Source organism: Sapajus apella, unplaced genomic scaffold, assembly GCF_009761245.1.
Source record: "Sapajus apella isolate SASKATOON/1434 unplaced genomic scaffold, GSC_monkey_1.0 scaffold62, whole genome shotgun sequence".
In the NCBI taxonomy this organism is placed as follows: domain Eukaryota; kingdom Metazoa; phylum Chordata; class Mammalia; order Primates; family Cebidae; genus Sapajus; species Sapajus apella.
This window is the reverse complement of record NW_022437002.1, coordinates 16,394,412-16,417,136: the sequence shown is the minus strand read 5'-3', so window position 1 is coordinate 16,417,136 and position 22,725 is coordinate 16,394,412. Positions and strand designations below refer to the sequence as shown.

Sequence of the window (22,725 nt, the reverse complement as noted above, 5' to 3'; positions counted from 1 at the left end):
GGTTTAACCACACACCCTTACTCTAATTGTGCTGGTATATACCTGATCCCATTATGGGCTTGGTTCATATTTACTTGTTTTTCTCTGAGAGGTTTTTCAGCCCCCATATAAATTAGCTAGGGATTGGTATTTATATACATATATACACGTGTATACACACACACACACACACGTATATATGTATATAAGTGTGTGTGTGTGTATATATAGATGGAGTTTCACTTTTGTTGCCCAGGCTGGACTGCAAAGGTGCTGTCTTGGCTCACTGCAACCTCTGCCTCCTGGGTTCAAATGATTGCCTGCCTCAGCCTCCCAAGTAGCTGGGGTTACAGGCACCCACCACCACACCCAGCTAATTTTTATATTTTTAGTAGAGACAGGTTTTCACCATGTTGGCCAGGCTGGTCTTGAACTCCTGACCTCAGGTGATCCACACATCTTGGCCTCCCAAAGTGCTGGGATTACAGGTGTGAGCCACCGCACCTAGCTGGGATTGGTATTTTTATAGGAATAGGTGGGAGCCTAGAATTAGGAAGACTGGTATATCAATGTAAATGTGAACATATTTGTACTATGAGCCAGGATACATTATTGGCTTGAGAATATCTGCATTACTACAGATGAACTACAAGGCAGTCTACGGAAATGGACTTTTAACTAGAAACAGAGCCACCAGGAGGCAGCAGTTTCTGAGTGGGTTTGGAAAGATGAGGGGAGCCTGGCCTGGAGGAAAGAAGTCAGCACCACTCCACAGGGGCCAGGGTGAATGCTGGTGTCTGATCAGTGATGGGAAAGCCCTAGCAGACAAAAGAGAGCTGAACTTGAAGCTGAGGTGGGAACAGGTGAAAGTAGGAGTGTTCGTGATTGATGACCAAACTCAAAGGAAAATTGATGAAGGAAACTTTACTCACCAAATACCTATCTTATGCTGGCTGGGCGCTTTCTTCACTATATTGGTGATATAGCTACTCTTTCCATTTTATAGTTGAGGAAACAGGCTCAGAGAAGCTGCCTTCAGTTATTCATCAACTACATGCACATGGAATATGAAGATAAGACACAGTCCTGTTCCTTGAGGATCTCAGAATGTTGTAGGAGAGAGAAACAGAGGCAAACCACTTTATTACTGTGTTCCCTAGACAAGAGTAGATGTAAGCAGAAGGTGAAATAAAACCAGAAAGAATTTTCCCAAGCCACAGAGTCAGTAAGTGTCAGAGCCAGAATTCAAATCCTGGACTGTCTGGATCCAAACCTCAACATCTTCCACCACGCTGGCTGCACAGCTGTAGTTGTCCAGACCTCTGAGTTCTGAGGAAGGGCAGCAGTAGCCTTTGCTGCTAGCAGGAATTTTTTTCTTTTTCTTTTTTTTTTTTTGAGATAGAGTCTTGCTCTGTTGCCCAGGCTGGAGTGCAATGGTGTGATCTCAGCTCACTGCAATCTCTGCCTCCTGGATTCAAGCTATTCTCCTGCCTCAGCCTTCTGAGTAGCTGGGACTATAGGCATGTGCTGGGAATACACTTGGCTAATTTTTGTATTTTTAGTAGAGACGGGGTTTCACTATGTTGGCCAAGCTGGTCTTGAATTCCTGACCTCGTGATCCACCCGCCTCCGCCTTCCAAAGTGCTGGGATTACAGGTGTGAGCCACCATGCCTGTCCTAGCAGGGAATTTTTAAGAATGAGGAGAGGACATTGGGAATTGGGATGTGACTCATATAGGTGACACAGCTACACATAAGGCCTAGAAAGGATGATGATGCCTTCAAGATTACCGGATGTGGGTCACGCATGGTGGCTCATGCCTATAATCCCAGCATTTTGGGAGGCTGAGGCAGGAGGGTCACTTGAGTCTAGGAGTTCGAGCCCAGTCTGGGCAACATGGTAAAACCCCATCTCTACAAAAACAAACAAACAAACAAAAAGTAGCTGGGTGAAGTTGCACAAACCCATAGTCCTAGTTATTTGGGAGGCTGAGGTGGGAGGATCCCTCGAGCCTGGGAGTTGAGCTTGGGAATGGGCCATGATTGTGCTTCTGCAGTCCAGCCTAGGTCTAGGCATGGAGACTCTCTGCTGGGACAGGATTGATTCCAGAGCCTAGAAGTGGCAGTGAGCTACAGGAGTCCCTGGAGCACTAGATAGTGCTGGCTGGTCCTTAGAGAGGCAAATTGGGGCCAGAGAGAGGAGCCTCAAAAGTCAAGCTGTGGTGGGGAGTATTGGGAGTAGCACTGGGGCTATGAGAATAATATCGAAAAAATCTTGGGCTGTAAAGAGAGCTTGCCCACTCTCTAGGATCACCGTCTTCTTTTTACTTCTGTTTAGTTCAAGACATCCCGACAGGACCGTCTGCCTCTTTGAAAGCAACTCCTTTGGTTTCAAACTGCTTTTTCCTCCCTTCTGAGCACCAGATATGGAAGAAGTCTGGGGCCCCAATCTTTTCTAGGGCTGCTTTGCATCTGACTAGTGGTTGGAGAGCCCGAGCAGACTTTGTACAGCTGGGACAAAGGTGTGGAATTCACATTTGTGAACCACACCTCTGGGGGAGGTGAATCATGACTCTCTCTGGGCCTAAGGCAAATCAGGGTGGAGTCACAGGATTTGAAATAAAGGCCCTGGGACTAGAGAGGGGACAGCATAGGCAGAGAGTGGTACAGCCTAAGGAAGAGAACCTCCCTGGGCAGGTGGCTCCATTTGATTTCCGATTTAAAGGGGAGGCTTAGATAGCCAAGAAGAAAAAGGCTAATAAGAAAAATATTAAACTGCAGTGTGTGTGTCCCCAGGGACTTCCTGTTGCCATGACTGACCTCCCGGAGAGCGCCATTCGTTCCCGAGCATGGCAGCTTTATAGGCACTTGTAGGCCTGCAAAGAACACCAATTTGCTGCTGCAGTTTGTTTTGATAACTGAAACTTTCAATAAATCTATATTAAAATCAAAGGGAAAATTAACTAGGCCCTAGTGAGGGGCACGGAGATAAGGGAGCACATTACCACCCTGGCCTCAGCCACCCCACATCCATCTCTTAGTTCAGATTCAGGTCACCAGGGAGATGAATGGCTCAGCCTCTTGGGGAACAGCCCTGGGGAAAAGCAGGAAGAAGGCAGCATGGCCAGATTCCTCCCGGAGCAGCAGAAGACTGCTGGGGGGTAGGGTTAGGGAGAAGAGGAGGGGAGGTGGTGGTGGTCATGGTGGGAAGAGGGGCAAGAAAGAGGGGTAGGGGAATGATGAGAATAATTGTCATAGCCACTACTTACTGAACTCTTTATTCTAGGCAGTGCTAAGCAGTTGGGTTTTTAATTTCAATGACAGGTAGATACTAGTATTATCTACATTCTAGAGACGAAGAAACTGAACTTCAGAGAGGTATGTGACTTGCCTAAGGTCACAGATGGAGCCAGGACTGAGCCCACCGTCCTATGCTGTTTTATATAGCTCATAGGGATTACGATGGCAGTGGCAGTTTTTCCAGTTGCCACATAAAATGGTTTCAGACCCAGTCTGGGTTCTCTCAGCTGTGCCAAGGTTTGGGGGCTGCCATGCATTATCCTTGGGTCCTGCATTCTCTGCGCTTTGGCAGCTGATTTTCTAGCTTTGATGGCCACCTTGCTGTGTTTCCTGGTGGTTTGCTGGGGAATAAGAAGACCTAACTTGGTCCTCTCTGTTGTTCTTGCTCCCAGTGTTCACTGTCGTTCAGTCACTTAATCCAGCAGCCAAGGTGTCTGTGTGTCTGTGTGTTGGACTCAGTTCATCAGCCTCCACAAATTCACTTGCCCTTGCCTCGTCTGCAACCCCAACTCTGGCCATTGGCCACTCGTTTGCTGAACAGCCCAACTGCCACTCCCACCTCATTTACTAACACCTCTGGTTATCTTTGTTTCCCCTGGGAGGAGGGTTAGGTTTTGACACAGGCTCCAATGTGCCCACTGTGGTGGGACTGCAGTGGACCTAATCTGACCCAACAGAGGCTTTCATTCCTCTCACCGTTTCTAGTCTCAAATGAATGTGCTTCAGGGTGTGGAATCTGGTGCCCCCTGTGGCTATTGCAGTGGTGGGGTAACACAACCCTTCCTGTCAGACAGGATGGTTCTATACATCCTGTACAACAGAGCAACCAGCTGTATTTTCTTTGAGGCGCTGGAAAGCTTCTCAGTAAGACACTATTTATACTTTCTTTCCCTCCTTCCCTGCCGCACTTTCCCCTTCCCCGTACTCTTTTATTTACTTATTTATTTAAGACATGGTGTCTTGCCATGTGCCCAGGCCAGTCTTGAACTCCTGACTCTAAGCGATCCTTCTGCCTCAGCCTCTTGCCTCCTGAGTAGCTGGGACTACTACATGCGTCACCACGCCTGGCTCCCCTCACTCTTGATGCCTTGGGATTATACTCCCCAGTTAAATTTGAGCACATAAGTTTTAGCTCAGCTCTGTTTTCTTCTTTTACAGAGATGAGATCTTGCTATGTTGAGCAGTCTGGTCATGAACCCCCAGGCTCAAGCAATTCTTCCACCTTGGCCTGCCAAAGTGTTGGGATTACAGGCATGAGCCACTGTGCCCAGCCCAGGCTCTGTTTTCTAGGGAACCAGACAGCACACAACAGAGCCACGGCTTGGGAAAGCCAAGTGCTGGCTCAGGCGGCAGTGTAAGGCACCAAGTGTATACTGAGCTGTTAAACTGTTCTATTATGTGGATGCATTTGCCTGATCTTTGTACAGAAAGAGCCTACAGTATGGTGAAGTCCTGGAAGCTGTACAGTTGAGCCCCAGAGCACTAAGGAGGAAAGAGCACATTCTAGGGGAGTGAAGGGGACCATGGAAGGCTCCACAGAGGATGTTGGGGCTGGGCATTAAATAAAGCCTTGAATCTAGATACTATAGATTTACTTCATTCTTACGGCCAAGGTTGGCTGTGCCCTACTCTCAGGCCATAACTCAGTATATAAGCAAGCTATCTCATTGCCTCTTATTTGTCTTATTTTTATATTTATGTACTTGTTTATTATCTATTCTTCCTCCTGCAGCCCCTCTCCAATTTATTTATTATGGCTCACTGCAGCCTTGTCCTCCTGGGCTCCAGTGATCCTCCCACCTCAGCCTCCTGAGTAACTAGGACTATAAGCACGTGCCACGATGCCCGGCTAATTTTAAATTTTTCTGTAGAGATGGGAATCTCATTATGTTGCCCAAGCTGGCCTTGAACTCCTGGTCTCAAAGGATCCTCCAGGCTGAGCCTCCCAAAGTGTTAGGATTACAGACATGAGCCATGGCACCCAACTTCCCTCTCCAATTTAAAGGCTCCTTGAGAATACAGGTTTTGTGTGTTTTTATCCATCAATGAATCCTCAGCAACAGAAATTGTGCCTGACACTTGAGAGGCATTATAAATACAGGTGGACTGACTGACCAACTGGGGTTAATGTCTAGGTAACAGTAGGCGAATCTGTTCCAGCTCCAAGAATTGGAGGACAGTGCCTCTACTTTACTGACCTTGGGATACGTCTGTCCCTGCTGCTGTTTATTCCGTCATTTGTTCACAGATATTTATTGCGGGCCTTCTTTATGCCTGGCACTGTGCTGTGTATTACTGATACAACATGAGCAATATGGAAAAAATGCTTTTCCTAAAGGGCTTACAACCCTGTGGGAGTGACAACAAGGAAACAGATAATTATAAAACAGTATGATAAATGCTGTAGGTGCACAGTAGAGTCACCTAACCTATTACATGGGTGGGATTAAGGAAGGCATTCCCTGATATGGGGATTACCAGGCACTCCCAGCTTAGGTGCGAATTGTTACGTTAAGGTCCGATCTCAGAGGTGGTAGGCCCAGAAACGACATCTTTTATTTTTTTGAGGCAGAGTCTCGCTTTGTTGCCAGGCTGGAGTGCAGTGGTGTGATCTTAGCTCATTGCAACCTCTGCCTCCTGGGTTCAATCGATTCTCCTGCCTCAGCCTTCTGAGGACAGACGTATCCCAAGGTCAGTAAAGCCTCTGGCTACAGGCGCACCACCACGCCCGGCTAAGTTTTGTATTTTTAGCAGAGATGGAGTTTCACTATGTTGGCCAGGATGCTCTCGATCTCTTGACCTCGTGATCCGCCCGCCTCGGCCCCCCAAAGTGCTGGGATTACAGGCAAGAGCCACCGCGGCCGGTCAGTGACATCGTCTTAAGTGTAAACATGCAGACAGCACACAGAGGGGCTTGGTAACTGAAGCTGGGCCCAGAAGATTGGGTCCTGATCGGTTGGGAAGCTGTCAAAGCCATCATTGGCTTGGCTAAGGCTGAGGTTTTCCAGCTCATAGCCTGGGACCCATGACTACCCAGAAAGGAATAACAAGCATGAAGAAACACAGGTCTCTCCAGCTTACTGGAGAGACTGAGCTCCTCACAGCTGAGGCAAGCCTTTTAAACAGAAGTTTCCTCTGAGTGGACCCTAACGAGCCAGTTCCATCTTCCTTAGGACGGCCCTTCAGGAATCTAAGCATTTTTTCCTCTTAGCTTAACCCCTCCTTATCTCAGGTCTCCCGCAGGCCCACATCAGAGAGTAGACGACAATTACTTGTTGAATGAACGATTCATGAGGCGTCATGAAATTGAATCTGTCACCTTGTGAGCCCATATTCACCTACTAGAGGGCGGGAAAACGGAGATGGGGGACCTGAGTCGCTCTAGGCCGTAGAAAGTTTCGTTTTAAAAAAATTTCTTTCGCAGCTCAGAAGTGATGCCCCCGCCCCCGCCTTCTCTTCTGAGTTCGTGCAACGTCAAAACTACAAGTCCCATAAGGCCGGCCGCAGGGAGTCACCATCTTTACATGGCTTAGCGCGCATGTCGGCCGGAGAGCGACCATTTGGGGAGAAGAAGCCCCGCCCCACTGCAGCCCATTGGTTAAAGGGGCCGGCAGCGAGCTCAGCGGTTGGCCACAGCGCCCGCCCGTCCGCCGCGTCGGTCGGGGTCAGAGTGCGCGGAGGTGAGTCGGTGTGTTGTGGACTCGTGGTGCTGGCTGCCGTTGTTGAGGCGGCCGGGAACGGGCGGTGGGGAGCGGGCGGAGCTGGCCCTGCCTCTGCCTGGCCGGTGCCGCAGTCGGCGCGGGCCGCGCCCGCCGCCGCCAACTGCCCTGAGCGCCTGCTGAGGCTGAGGGAGACGTCGGGGCCTGCACCTGGAGAGAGCCTGCCGCGCTGGCCCCGAGGAGGGGGCGTTGCCATGGCGACAGTCTCTCCCGCTGCTGACGGGGGGCGGGGGCGGCCCTGGGAAGGAGGGCTGGTCTCCTGGCCCCCCGCCCCTCCCCTTACCCTCCCCTGGACTTGGATGGGCCCGAGTTGGGGGCAACACCCCGGGGTGGGTGATGCTGAATGGTTCCCCCAAGATTGGGCCTTGGTTAATGCATGCGGGGTGAGCTTCGCGGTGCGCAGAGTTTGTGCAACCTGGGGTGCTGGCCCATGTGCTCACCCTGTATGCTTAATCTACTGAGTAACGTTCTGGCGGAGGGGGAGTGGGGCAGAGCTTTGCAAGACAGGATGGGTGAGTTTATTAAGGGGGTTGACTTCTTACCTGGGATTACTAGAGAAGAAAAAGGTTTGAGATTGTAGATAGAACATTTCCCTTGACCCTCTCCTCAACACATGCACACACACCAGGTTAGCAGTTTACCTGTGTAAATCTGCAGGTGGTAATAGTGACGGTGAAAGGAGTGACGAAGGAGCCTAATCTGGCTAGCTTTCTGTTTGCCTGTCTTGCAAATGGTCCAGCAACAGGTGTTTTCTTAAAAAAAAAAAAAAAAGCATGAACTTGGATTGAGGCTTGACTTCGAGGTCTTGCAAAATATAACTGCTCCTTGTTGACTTGGAAGATGCTGGATGTGGGGCTCTTCAATGGGGGTTTGGATTTTGTCTTTAGAGCTGGATTTTGCAACGAATAGTGCCCTTGATTGCGTCTGCGAGAGGTCTCTGGCCACTTCAATGGTATTTACTCTTGTCAGACATTTCATCAGTCCAGCGGAGGGGCAGCAAAACATGAATCCTGTTGGCTAAAAGACTGTACACTATTCAAACCATAGTAGGTTGTGAGTGGCTAAATGAGTTTTGATTATAGAGTTTCTTCGAGAAATTGGCTTCATCAAATTCTGCTTTATTCTGACTTTATCAGATACAGCATGCCTTGTTTTAGTGGGTTCTTGCGTGGAGCTTAAGTTTATTATACCTGAATCTCCTACCATTTAAAAGCCAATTTATAAACAGGGACTTGGAGTGTGACTCCACTAATGTGTGTCTGTGATCCTGGTTAGAAACCCACTTGGCTGCCCTTCCTCAGGAGGTGGGGGTTGGGGGAAGGGAGCTGCCGGGAAGTGATTGATAAGGTTTCCTTTATGGATTCTGTGGTGCTTCACTGGAGCTCAGAGCACTTTGGCAACTTAAGCACTCCAAATTAAAAGCTCATTAACAATTCCTGCCCAAAGATCCTGCAAATAATCAGCTAGCTAGGTCATAGAGTTTGGCTAAGAGCTCTTCTTCCAACTTGAAATTTTCAAATAAAAGTGCTTTTATTCCCTTTCATTTCGAAAGTGTTTTCTTTGTGTTGGGATAAATTGGTGAGTGGCCTTTTCCCAGGGGATCTGAGTAGAAGAAAGGCTTAAATGTGTGGAATAGTAGACAGGAATATATTGGTTCCAACCCCAGGTGTTTCTTTATGGAAAAGATATTACTAACAGGGGCATCTCTGCAACTTTTAGTCCTTTTGAGAATATGAATTAGTTGAAAAGCATGATAGGTATGTGTTGATGTTTCACTTGGAATTTAGTTACCTTGACTTACAGCTTGAGGCAGGCTTGGAAGTATCCTGAAAGTGTTTCCTCATCTATGTGGCCATTTGCAGTATGGCTTGTGGATTTGTGGCAACCAACTCCTCCCCTAATCCTGGCCCAGCCTTAGTTCCTTAGTTCTGAAGACTGTCAGCTTTACCAGTGTCTTCCTCCTTGTCTAGACTAGGATTCTGAAATCACCCAAAGAGGCACCACTTGGTGACTATCTTTCTCAGTCCAAGCTCAGATATGGTAAATTTTAGTGTTTCTAGGAGGTGAACTTCCGTAGGAGGAAAAATATATGACCAGAGAACATGAAAATCCTTATAAATGTAGCTCTAATACCTTCTGAAAGCTCTGCGGGGTCACTGTCTTTCCACATAGGTAGCTGTTATCCCAAAGTTTGAGTTTAGAGTTTGAGGTGTAGTATCCTTCATGGGGATCTGATGCTTTGTATTGAAATAGACTTGTTGCAGAGATGTGTATTTATCCACAGCATTGGGGCTTTCCAGCTTTCACAGAGCCTTCAGCATCCCCAGCTGCCGGTCTTGGGATCTTCGAAGTAAGAAGAGGTGAGAATCCTGTTGCATGGTCAAGTTTGGCTTGATTTCCTTCAGAGTATTTGGCCTTGGAGGGTAGGGGGTGGGGGCTGATGCAGATTGTATTTTTTTTTCTCCCACATATCCCCAAAGTCTAAACAAATTGTATTTTTTTTGTAGCTTCTTCTGATAAGGTAACATATGCTCAAAGTCTGTAGAAACTTACCTGAAGTTTATAAAGTGGTAAGAGTTTGAGGTGGGAGATCCAGACTCTCAAGTTCTGTCACAGTTGCTTTATGGGCATCTCATGAGCACCTGCTTTATGTTCAGGATGGTTGAATAGAGCCAGAATAGCCCATTATCCTGATAAATACACATCTTAAAGAAGTAGAAAGAAACATCTTCATTTGACTTTAAACATTTATTTATTTGTTTGCTTATTTTAGCGATAGACTCTTGCTAAATTGCCCAGGCTGGACTCAACTCCTGGGCTCAAGTGATCCTCCCCACAAGTAGCTGGAGCTACAGGCATGTGCCACCACACCTGGCTGTCATTTGGCTTTTGCTAATGTATTTGACCAAGACCTTTGGGATCTTGGTTTAATTTACGTTGCATGTTACCTTTTGGTGGATGGTTAGTTCCAACCTGTCTATTTTACAAGGATCAGGGGCCAGCTAAAGAGGCATACTGTGGATGATTGATATCCAGGACTTGAGCCTATTTGTTCAATAACTAAGGGCCAGGCATTGTGCTAGTTCCTGGGATTGTAATGGTGAACAAGGAAGCCACTGTCCCTGACACCATAGAACTTACAAATTCATGGGAGAGACTGATAGTAAAAAGGCGGTTATGATATGGTCTGAGAGTGCTATAGTAAGGGAGGTGTAGAAGCTTCAGGAATACTCAGAAGGGTGTCTAACACAGACTTGTAGATTCAGGGAAGGCCTCTCAGAAGTGGTAACCTCCTCATATAGAATTAAACGAACCCTCAACACTGAAAATTTAAAAAAAGAGAAAAGACATAGATGAAGATATGAGGGACCAAGTGTCAGGGCTTTATTGAATTTGAGAAAATTCAGTGTAGTTGAAACGGTACTTAGTGGGCAGGGGACAGGAGCATATGGGGAGAGATGAAGCAGGAGTTAAGCAGAGGCCAGAGACTTAGCCTTATAAACTCTTAGGATTAGACCAGGGGGTAGAAAAAAGATTAGATTAGGGCTCTGCAAACTTTTTCTGTAAGGGATAAGGTAGTAAATATTTAGGTTTGGGTTTCTGTCACAACTTCTCAACTCTGCAGTTATGCGTGAAAGTAGCCACAGATAGTATGAAAAGTAGTAAGCATGGATGTATTCTTGTAAAACTTTATTTATAAAATAAATAAAGATGGCAGCTAAATTTGGCCCATGGAACATAGTTTGCTGACCTCTGGGTCAGATTTAAGAACAGTAAGCAGCCATTAAAGGGTTTTAAGCAGTAGACTGACATTAGATTTGTGTTTTAGAAAGTTGGCAGGCTGGCATGGTGGCTCATGCCTGTAATTCCAACACTTTGGGAAGCTGAGGTGGGCAGATCACTTGAGGTCAGGAGTTTGAGACTAGCCTGGCTAACTTGGCAAAACCCTGTCTGTACTAAACATACAAAAATTAGCTGGGCATGGTGGTGAACGTTGTAATCCCAGCTACATGGGACGCTGAGTGGGAGAATCATTTGAACCCAGAAGGCAGAGGTTGCAGTGAGCTCAGATGGTACTACTGCACTCCAGCCTGGGTGACAGAGCGAGACTCTGTCTCAAAAAAAAAAAAAAAAAAAGGAAAGAAAAAGTTTGCTCGGATTTCATTGTGAAAAATGGATTGAAGGGAACAGACAATACTGGAGGCAGAGACTAGTCAGGAGGCTGTGGCAATTACGTGGATAGCATTTTATTTTTCCCTTTCGTGGCTTTGTTTTGGTTCTTAAAAATTGAGTACATGGCTGGGCACGGTAGTTCGTGCCTATAGTCTCAGCACTTTGGGATGCCGAGGCTTGAGGCAGGAGATTGGGACCAATCTGGTCAACATACCAAGAACCATCTCTACAAAAAAAAACCAAAAATCAACAAACACTGATCTATAGCTATGCTTTTCTCATAAATAAAAAAATTGAGTATAACTGAATCTTTGCATATATGAGTATAATGTTTCTTTTTACTAACTTCTTCCCAAAGAATTTGTTGGGGAAACTGACTCCTATTTTACAGACTGGAAAACATGTAGAAAGGGAAAGTTGCTATAAAATGAATTGAAAGAGCTGGGCACAGTGGCTCTTACCCATAATCCCAGCACTTTGGGAGGCTGAGGTCAGTGAATCACTTGAGGTCAGGAGTTTGAGACCAGCCTGGCCAACATGGCAAAATCCCATTTCTACTAAAAATACAAAAATTAGTTGGATGTGGTGGCATGTGGCTGTAATCCCAACTACTTGGGAGGCTGAGGCATGAGAATTGCTTGAACCTGGAGGTGGAGGTTGCAGTGAGCTGAGATTGTGCCACTGTACTCCAACCTGGGCAACAGAGCAAGACTCTCAAAAAAAAAAAAGAAAAAAATTAAAAGGCTTTGGAAACTATATTTAATGCAGGAGATATGGAATAAACAGAGCCCTGGAAAGAGTCTTGGTCTTAGGGTTCACAGCTTAATGCCAATTAATTTGAACTTCTTGAACTGTACACACAGAGGATGACCCGTTTTCCTAAGCTTTCCAAGGAATTGCCCTCATTCTATATATGTCCTACTTGGTCTCTCCTTTCCTTGCTTGTAGCAGACAGATGACCTCTTCCTGGTTTTGGAAATGCCTCCTAGTTCAGGTATGATGGTATATGTCAAGGACAGGGACCAGATAAAATACTGTATTTCTGTATTTGGTGAGTGTCCGTTGAATAGGTGAGAGTCCCATGCCTGCACTTTCCCTTTCTTCCTGCTTTCCCTTTGCAGGAGATCTTCATCCTATAAGTCCCAGTATAGGTTTCTGATAGCAGTGTTAAGTGACCTTGGACAAGTGACTTACCTCTCTGAGCTTCACTTGCTATCTGTAAAATGGAGATAATGAGACTTAATCAAGTTGGCTGAAGGATTTAATAATTTAAAACTCTTCACACAGTGTCTTGATAACTTTTATCACTAACAGTATTTTATATAATTAATACGTTTTAAAAAGCAGCCAGTAGTTGGGTGACTTGGCCTTTGGCTTTGTATTTTTTGGGTCCTTACGGTTGTCATTGTGAACATATGATAAAAATGTAGCCACTTGTGGTGGCAGCCAGCAGACAGGAGGAATTTACTAAAGCAAGGCACCGCTCTTCATAATGGAAAATTTTTGGACAACCAGTGTTCCATTCAGAATCCCAGAACTGGCAGGGTGTGGTGGCTCACACCTCTAATTCTACCACTTTGGGAGGTTGAGGTGGGTGGATCACCTGAGGTCAGGAGTTTGAGACCAGTCTGGCCAACATGGTGAAACCCTGTTTCTACAAAAATATGAAAAATTAGCCAGGTGTGGTGGTGCACACCTGTAGTCCCAGCTACTCAGGAGGCTGAGGCAGGGGAATTGCTTGAACCCGGGAGGTGGAGATTGCAGTGAGCCCACATTGAGCCATTGCACTCCAGCCTGGGCAACAGAGTGAGACTCTGTCTCAAGACAAAAAACAAAAAACAGAATCCCAGAACTTTTTTCAGTGTGGACCTTAGTCCCAACACCATCAGTAAAGCAAATCGAGTGAGCAACTTCCTGATAGAAATTCACCAAAGTGTGACCAGCCATTCCTCCCTGTCTGTTTGGGGTCATTTATTAGTGTTGCCACCCTGTGGCCTTACATCTTTGTAAAGTGCCTCTCAAATTTTTTAAAATTACTTTTCACCAGCACTCTGGTAAGTGGGTCAGGTGGTCAGCATTCTTGTCCTTGATACCATATGAAGAAACTGAGGCCCAGGAAGGTTAAATGAGTTGCCTGAGGTCATGCTTCTATGTACTGTCAAAGCTAGGGCAGATTTGCCTCCAGATGAAAGTGTATTAGTTTATTGCCGTGACTTCGCTTTCCTTGAGTGAGAGCTGCGTAGTCATTGCAGGACTGCAGCCTGAGGCATGCCTTGTCCAGATCTACTGAGCTTGGTTTGGGTCTTACTTTATCCATTTGGTTCTGTTGGGTTTTAGTTAATGATTGCTAGAACCAGAACTGTTGGAAAGCAGATTCCCTTTGGGTCATTGTTTTTAGCCTTTCCTCTTTGGGGACATTCCTTGAGGAGCCTTAGGTTACCAGGGATTGCTTTGATACGTTCAAAATTGTGCCTTGTGCCCCACAGCTACAGGTAAAATCAAAAGGAGGATAATTTATGGGAGTGTCAGAGCTGGCCGCTGGCACCTCAGGAGGCCATTAGTATGCCTGTTCAGACCCTCTGTGTCCTTGCAATTGATTCTTCTTTGCATGAGCCTGATTTGGGAAGCTGTAGATCTGTGGGTAGTGATTGGATGTGACAGTCCAAACACCGGTCCCTAAATTAATCCTTTTAATGGTATTCCAGCACCAAGGCAATTCTCTCTCTGTCTCTCTTTTTCTCTTTCTCTCTCTGTCTCTCTCTCTTGTTCTCTTGCTTTCACTCTTTTTTGCTCTTTTTTAACTAGGGAGGACAGAATGGGGTGGGCTAGGAGGAAGGATAAAGAAAGGAAGAGAAGAAGCTTTGTTTAGTGCTTAGGCCCTGCTCTGTTCTAATTAGCATGTTTAATTCCAGAGCAGTTGGCATCATGACTGTGGGCATATTAATTCATTCAGCAAACATTTACTCTCACTTACTTTGTGCCTGGTCCTGTGCTGGGTGCTGAGAATACAGAAATGAATAAAATGTGGTTTACCCTTACGGATCTAGCTCAGTTTCTCAGGCTTTAAAAACTTTTGTACCATTTAGATTAACACACACACACACACACACACACACACACCCACCCCAAAACAATCTCACCCTCTTTAATGCTATTTGAAATTTTAAAATGCATTAGTCTGACAAGCAAGTCAAAGAATTATGTCAAATATGCTTTTTTTTTTAATACACATGTGTACACAAACACTTATACTGCTGTCTTCTGTCCTTCTCCCTTAACTCCTTGAAAATTACTGGTAGTAGAAGAAACATACCTAATATCTTACAATGTAATGAGATAAAAGTTATGAAGTAGGAATAAACTGTGCCACTGGATCATACTTAAGCAATTAGCTTTATGATAGAGTGTCAGCTTGATTTGGGTCCTACTTTATCCATTTGGTTCTGTTGGGTTTTAATTAATGATTGCTAGAACCATCAAAAAGAAAAAAGAGAAAGCCACCAAAAGGGGGAAGATTTGAACTGGATTTTGAAGAAGGAGTCATAATTTGTCTGGCAAAAAATGGAATTGCATTCCAAAATAGGGAGCAGCATTTGTGAAAGCACAGATTTGTGAAAGGAAACGTCACATTTGGGTACTTGAGTAAGGATTGTTTATAACCCTGCCTCCTGCCAGTTTTCCACTCTGTAAGATGGAAAGATTTGCTCCTCTGGAATTTTGTTTGAGAAAAGCCTTCAACTTCTTTGTGCTGCCATTGTTTTAATTCTGCTCTTGTGCTGAGGCCTGTAACTTTTCTTTTTAAAATATAAAATAATTATGGAAACAAGTTGGGGTGATTTGGATAGACTTAATTATTGCTTAAGGTTGAGTTACTTTTAAAGTTACACTTTGCCTCAAAAGCAAAACTGCAGTTGATATGCATTGTTGGCCCTGTGTCTGATGGGGGAATCCGTCATGTGGGAAAACGTGGGCCATCACACATGGTAGAGAACAGAGCCCCAAAGAGCTGAGCACCTCTGAGCCTTAGTTTCCTCATTTGTAATATGAGAATACTGTTACCCATTTTGCTTGATACATGGGAAGATTAAATGAGATAAAATATGTAAGTCATCAATACAATGTCTGGCTTGGAGCGGATTTTCAGAAAAGGGTGTTTCCTTTTTCTCTTTCTCATGTATTAATAGCTCCCTTTTATTGAGCACTTGCTATTGTGCAAAGCACTTTTTGTGCATTGTATGGTTGAATTAAATCCCAAAGATACATGTATTATTATAACTATTATTACAAATAATTTATAGTAGAGTCAGGATTTGAACCTAGGTTTGTCTATTACCAGTGTTTTAACACTAGATTATGTAACTCCTTGCGTTTACACCGGTTCCCCATCTTGGGACCAGGAGTACAGGAAGTATTTAACAGCCCTAGGTACGTCTCTTCTGGGATCAGATGCTCCCTACAAATTTGAGAGGTGCTTAAAGGGATGGTGCTACCATACCCTGCCCTCCGTCCATCTCTAGTCTATTTATGGTGTTAGGACAAGGCTTTGTCCCTTCTCAGGTGTGGTGAAGTTGCAACTGACTTGTAGAACTGTGCAAAAAGATGTCTTCCAGCTTTGGCCGCTAAAAGGAGTTTGCCCAAGCTACTGGGCATAGCGGATGGTTTAGCAAATAGCAGACACATTACAAACAATTGCTTCTTTTTATGTGCTGCTTGGAGCTGCTGAGACAGACTAATTGAAGGAGAAAACAACCTGCTGTGACCTGTGATGTTGCCATCAGAATTTGGTGTTCCTGAAGGTCTTTAGTGATTTTAGCTCTGCTGGTAGTTTGGGATTATTAGCAGCTGCTTCTGAGTTGGGGGAGCTCTCCCTAGCCATGCCTTCGAGCAGAAGTAGCTGTAGCTACAGGCCAAGGCAGTGACTGGGTGTAGAGAAGAGGAGACTGTTTTGTTGAGGTGAGGACCCAGTTTTAGAGTTCCTGCTTCCTTTTCACAGTGGGACCATGTGGAGGTTCCAGGGCATGTCAAGCTTTGTTTTGTCTTCAACCTCTAGCCTTCAGCAGACTAGACAGAGTCCTTAGGCTCCTGGCCTCTTCTGTAAGACTGCACAGCTCAGGAAATGACTAGTGAGACCTTTTCCTTTCCTTGTGTTGGAGCAGTAGCCTGAGACCCTGGCCTTGGAGTCGAGAGCCTGTGTTCTATTCTTATGATTTCTTGCAATGTGAACCTTGGGCAGTCCTTTTCTCTTCTTTCTGATCTCATTTTCCCTGGCTGATTGGACTGTGTTGCCTCTTATGTTTTCTTTCACCTTTAACAGTTTTTTTTTTTTTTTTTTTGAGACAGAGTCTTGCTCTCTTGCCAGGCTGGAGTGCAGTGGCACCATCTTGGCTGACTGCAACCTCTGTCTCCCAGGTTCAAGTGATTTCCCTGCCTTAGCCTCCTGAGTAGCTGGGACTACAGGTGCGTACTACCATGCCTGGCTAATTATTTGTATTTTTAGTAGAGATAGGGTTTCACCATGGCCAAGATGGTCTCAATCTCCTGACCTTGTGATCTGCCCACCGTGGCCTCCCAAAATGCTGGGATTACAGGCGTGAGCCACTGCACCTGGCCAACAGTTTGGTTTTTTCATAGAGTGCTCTGGCAGCAAGGATATAGTCATTAAACGGAAGATTATGACTTTTGGAGGCGTGCAGTTTATTTGTATTTTTTCCTGTTTAGCTGCTTGAGACAAAACCTGTGACTAAGTGAGTTCCAGACAGGTGTTACTGTGTTCTTTGTTGTTGTTTCTGTGACTCAGGTGCCTGAGCACTTGTGGTACTACAGGTCAGATTGGCTCAGGGACTTGCACCAGGGCTGAGAACTGAGGAAGCTATGACTGTTATATTCCTAGGTGCTTCCGGTCAGCTGGACTCAGAACCTATTGCTGGTACCTTGGAGTTACTCAAATGTATCCCTGACTCCTAGTCTGGCTTTTAATGGAATGAATTGAATCGAGAGTTGGTATAAACATACACCCTCCCAGAGATCCCAAATACACATGGCTAGGGAGGTAGAGTGGGAGTAGACCACATGTTTCACAATGGGCTGCTCTTCTTTTCCCATCTCGAGGCTCCCTTGGCCTGTGTGTGTGGATGTTAAAGGTTGACCCCCTGCATTCACCCCTCCAGTAACGGAGGCTATAAAATGTTTGTTTACCCAAGACACCAGAATGACTCCTCTGTGGTTCCTCTAATCTGGTGATTTGGTGTTTCTTTGGTCTCTCAGGTAAATACAGATTGAGTCTTTTTATAAAGGCATATTATTTCCCTCATTAAATGTGTGTTTTGGCACATGTGTTATTTACCTGATAGACAGTAATGGCTGCAGAGGAGCCATTGGTGTCTGTTGTGTAAATACTCTGCACAGAGACCATCCTCCAGGGGCCCTGGCGCAGGCCTGTTTCTCCAAATCGAGCTGGCCCGTGGCAGTCCTATTTACCCCTCCCCTGTCCCCACTGGGGGCCTGGGCCCTTCATATTGAAGAGAGAATCATTCATTTTCTCTCTTGCCATCGGCTACCAATACCTTTAATTTGCTAGGAGAGGGAGAAGGATGTCTGAGAATAAATGTGTATAAATCTTAGTCTCTGATGAAAGATAGTTTGCAGAAATAGACAGAATCATAAACTTTCTTTTGAGTTCTGGCCCTCAATTAGATACTCAAAGTCCCAGTTGATATTGTAAGGTATAGACTTATAGTCTGCAAACTTGTGACTAAAACATAAAGACATTAATAGAAAAGAGAAATTCCTAAGACACCAGAGGGTACAAGGGCAGGTGGGATGCTGTTGCAGGGAGCAGGGGTGTTTCCCTAGAAGGCTCTATGGTGGCAGGAGTGCCAGTGAGGTGGGCATTGAGTGGGGGCTCTTCTAATGGAAACTCGGCTGGATAGAGATACTATTTGGGCTGAGAGATGCTTTGAGTCTCTCTGCCAGAGAGAATATGCAGCCTACCTTCTGTGGGCGTTACAGGGAGATCTCTCTCTTCACATACTGTTTGTCCTATATTTTTAGTTTAAAAATTTTAACCACATTGCACATGGATTTTAAAAAACAATTTATTTTCATTATTTATTTATTTTTTTCTTTGAGACAGTTTTGCTTTTGTTGCCCAGGCTGGAGTGTAGTGGCGCGATCTTGGTGATCTCAGCTCACCACAGCCTCCACCTCCTGGGTTCAAGTGATTCTCCTGCCTCAGTCTCCCGAGAAGCTGGGATTACAGGCATGTACCACCACGCCTGGCTAATTTTGTGTTTTTAGTACAGACAGGGTTTCTCCATGTTGTTAAGGCTGGTCTCAAACTTCTGACCTCAGGTGATCCCCCTGCCTTGGCCTCCCAAAGTGCTGGGATTACAGGCGTGAGCCACCATTCCCAGTCAACAATTTTATTTATTTATTCATTCATTCATACATACATATACATGGAGTCTCACTTTGTCACCCAGGCTGGAGTTCAGTGATGTGATCTCAGCACACTGCAAACTCTGCCTCCTGGGTTCAAGCGATTCTCCTGCCTCAGCCTCCTGAGTAGCTGGTTTACAGGCATACACTACCATGCCAACATGGGGTTTTGCCATGTTGGCCAGGTTGGTCTTGAACTCCTGACCTCAAGTGATCCGCCTACCTTGGGCTCCCAGAGTGCTGGGATTATAGGTGTGAGCCACCCCACCCAGCTGATTTTAAAAAAAGGTTTGAAACAGCCCAAATTTGCATACAAGTTGGAAGTACAGTACAAATAATTTTTCTCCTGAACCATTTGATGGTTATATTGCCAACCTAATGCCCTGTCACCTTAAATTCTTGGTGTGCATTTCCTATAAACAAGGACTTTTTCCCACCTAGTTACAATACAATCATCAAAATAAGGAAATTAACATTGATAACGAAACCTCCATCTAGTCCTCAAACCCCGTTAAAGTTTTGCCACTTGTCCTAAGAATGTCTTTGCAGTAAGATGATCCAGTTCAGAATTGTGAGTTGCATTGGTTATCAAGTCTCTTTGGTCTCCTTTAGACTTTCTTCAATAAACATTCTTTGGCATTCATGACCTTGATACTTTTGAAGATTACAGGCTGGTTATTGTTTAGATTGTCTCTCAATTAGGGTTTGTATGACATTTTCTCATGATTAGATTTAGGCTGTATATCTTCAGGAATGTAACAGAAATGATGCTTTGTTCTTTTCATTGCATGATTTTGATTTATCCCATTATGGATAATATTCACTTTGAACTCTTGATTAAGGTGATGTCTTCCAGGCTTCTCCGTCATAAAATTACTCCTAGTTGTAATTAATAAGTATTTTGTGGGAAGATATTTTGAAACTATGTAAATATCTTACATCAAAGTTTAATTTTATTGATTTATGTCTTTATGGACTCATGGTTTTCTATTCAGTGCGTTACAATTCATTACTATCATTGTTTCTTGGCCAGTGGATGACTTTTGTATCCTTTTGTTATGTTCCCATCATTCTTTGGGTGTTTCCTTGTTTTCTGGTGCAAGATATTATGGGCTCATCGTGTATTTCTCTTGCTACATCCCTGGAATCAGCCATTTCTCCAAGGTGCTCTGTTTCTTTTAGTGGAAAATGGTATTTAGAAGGCAACTGGGGCTGGGTGCTGTGGCTCATGCCTATAATCCCAGCACTTTGGGATGCCAAGGTGGGAAGAACACTTGAACCCTGGAGTTTGAGGTCAGCCTTGGCAACACAGTGAGACTCTGATCTCTACAAAAAAATAAAAATACTAGCTGGATGTGGTGGCACATGCCTGTGGTCCAAGCTACCTGGGAGGCTGAGGTGGGAAGATTGCTTGAGCCTGGGAGGTTGAAGCTGCAGTGAACTGTGATTGTGCCACTGCACTGCAGCCTGGGCAACAGAGGAAGACCCTGTCTTAAAAAAAACAAAAAACAAGAAGGCAGTAGAGTGCTAGGTGTGCTCATTGCCATTGTTACTGCTCCCTGGCTCTTCCTTAGAGCTAGGAAATATATATGCATATGGTACATTTATGTGTGTGTGTATCAATCAATCTGTCTATTTATCTGATATAATTCTAATCAGAAACCATGAGTTCACATTCTTCCTGCCAGTTCAGTCCAACACCACAGATTTTCTCCCTTTCCATATTTTAACTGCTTTCTCTAACAGTGTGAAACCTGGGTCCCATTATCCTCATTATATGCACTTCTTTGATCAGTCCCTCTGTATGTAGCTAATTTCCCATTACTGCCACTGCCCTTTACCCCTCATGAGTGCCTCTTTTGCCCTGTCTGTGACACCCCACGTCGGACTGCCACCCGACATGGATGCTCTCCACCCTCCCCTTGCTCTGATATGCTGCACCACACCTTTCCACCTCTGCATGGATGCCTTCCTCACCCTGCCTGGGCTCTGACAGTGTTCCCCAGACCTCTCTGGCTTATCCTACTCCACCTGTTACAGATATCTGCCTTCTGCTGCTGCACTTAATGGCTTTAGGATTGAGTTTTTCAGAAAGGGAAGAGGAAGAGCTACCCTTTGTTTCTTGACTTGAACTGAACTTCGTTGTTAGAAGTAAGGGAAGTGTGGAACTCAGTAACTGCTGGTATGTGGAGGCCCGACCTCCTAATGTCTACTCTCAAGACTTCCTACAAGAGAAGTTGTTTTTTTGTTTTGTTTTTGAGTTGTGGTCTTGCTCTGTCACCCAGACTGGAGTGCAGTGGTGCCATCACAGCTCACTGCAGCCTCAACCTCCTGGCTCAAGAATCCTCCTACTTCAGCCTACCAAGTAACTGGGACTATAGGCATGCACCACCCTGCCTGGCTAATTTTTAATTAATTAATTAATTTTTTTGAGATGGAGTCTCACTCTGTCACCAGGCTGGAGTGCAGTGGCGTGAACTCAGCTCACTGCAGCCTCCACCTCCCAGGTTTCAGTGATTCTCCTGCCTCAGCCTCCTGAGTAGTTGGGACTATAGGTGTGTGCCACCATGCCCAGTTAATTTTTGTATTTTTAGTAGAGACGGAGTTTTACCATGTTGGCCAGGATAATCTCCATCTCTTGACCTTGTGATCCGCTCGCCTCAGCCCCCCAATTTATTTTTTGTAGAAATGAGGTCTCACTATGTTGCCCAGGCTGGTTTCAAACTCCTGGACTCAAGCCATAATTCTGCCTCACCCTCCCACAGTGCTGGGATTACAACCCTCAGTCACTGTGCTTGGCCAAGAGAAGCTTTTGTTGTAGAGGGAACCAGGTGATAAAGCAAGGCCTGCAGGGAAGGGGACCGCTGGCCAGAATAGGGTATATGTAGTATGCTCTATCGGAGGTCTAGAGCATTTTAGGGATGCAGAAGACATCAGTATTATTCTCTGAGGCTACCTTATGCATTAAGTGGATTTGTAGGCCCAGAATCTGGGGATCAAGGCTTGGCAGGTGGGCATAGCCCAATAGGATAGTAATAACAATAGGCTAATACTTATTAAGTCCTTGTATGGCAGACACTGTTCTTAGTGCTTTACATGTGTTGTCTCATTTTATTCTCACTTATGGAGTAGTTGCTGCTGTTATTGTCATTTTACACATGAGGAATTGAAGAACAGAGCTTGCCCAAGGTGCCATGGCTAGTAAGTGGTAAAGCCAGGAATCAAACCTGGAAGCCCTCCTTACTCACGATGCTTAATTGCTTATAGTATTTGGTATACAGGATCTGACTGACTGTATATACTATGCATATTCTATGAACATTATAGAACATTAGGATTTTCAGAAGTCTTTACGGTTTTTTATGTGGTTAGAGTCTAAGTCCTTGAGGGACTTTGGCTCCAAACTAGAATGGGTAATTTGAGCAGACTGGTGTCTCCCATCTCATCAAGGCTTCCAGTACTGTTCAGGAATAGGTGATGTGAACATTCTGGCCTTCAAAGGGATATTGGCCCTTTTGCCTTTCCAGGAGATTCCATAGTGAAACTCAAGCTAGCGTTTGTCTACTTGGGCTGAGTTTTGGCTGTATTTTTGGTGAGGCTATAAAGCAATAGTGAAAACAAGTGCTGTGCTTGTGCAGGATCCATGAAGAACTTAAAATATATTTTGATCTTAGCTCCACTGAATCCCCCTGAAATCTCATTATAGAGATGGGGAAATTGAGGACCCACACTAGCATATATCCTAGTAAATATACAGGCAAGTTACTGTAGCTCATTCAGTGAGTCAGGAGAGAGATGGGAAGACAAGCCATACTTGGCATTATGTGCTTCTGCTCAGGTAGCAGTGACCTCATTGCCCTTGAGTGTACACTAGACTTCACAGGGTGCTAGCTCCTCTACCCTATGTGGAGAGAGCCGGGTGCCCACTTGCAGCCATTCAGAGGGAAGCCTTTGGCTCTGTTGGAATGGTGCATCAGAAAGTACAAACCGTGGCCATTACTATATTGTATGGTGAAATTTCTTATTTGAGGATTAAAGTTGAGAAAAATTTGAATATTGGGTATTAAAGAGAGAAAGACAACATTTCTGCTTTGTTCCTTTTTTTATTTTTAGGGAA

At 45.1% G+C, this 22,725-nt stretch overlaps 1 protein-coding gene and 1 long non-coding RNA gene across 16 annotated transcripts in view; one reads left to right on the top strand and one right to left on the bottom strand.

Moving 5' to 3' along the window:
* Positions 1–931: 931 nt before the first annotated feature.
* On the bottom strand, positions 932–5,990 carry LOC116529445. The gene is made up of 2 exons (XR_004259509.1): positions 5,790–5,990; positions 932–1,080 (listed from the first exon to the last, which is right to left on the bottom strand). It is a non-coding gene; the product is annotated as an uncharacterized LOC116529445 (long non-coding RNA).
* Positions 5,991–6,814: 824 nt separating this feature from the next.
* The window catches only part of ERI3 (ERI1 exoribonuclease family member 3), a 134,391-nt gene continuing 118,480 nt past the window's right edge, over positions 6,815–22,725 (top strand). For 4 of the 15 annotated variants that reach the window (XR_004259508.1, XM_032247325.1, XM_032247331.1 and 1 more), the window contains exons 1-2: positions 6,976–7,381; positions 9,283–9,358. Coding sequence is in view for 7 of the 15 variants with exons in the window: in XM_032247325.1 (XP_032103216.1) it covers positions 7,193–7,381; positions 9,283–9,358 (265 nt within the window). In the remaining 8 variants the exon portion in view is untranslated. Of the gene's footprint in view, positions 7,382–7,573; positions 9,359–22,725 lie in introns of those variants that run through there. The other 11 variants (XM_032247339.1, XM_032247334.1, XM_032247332.1 and 8 more) reach the window with 8 other exon arrangements.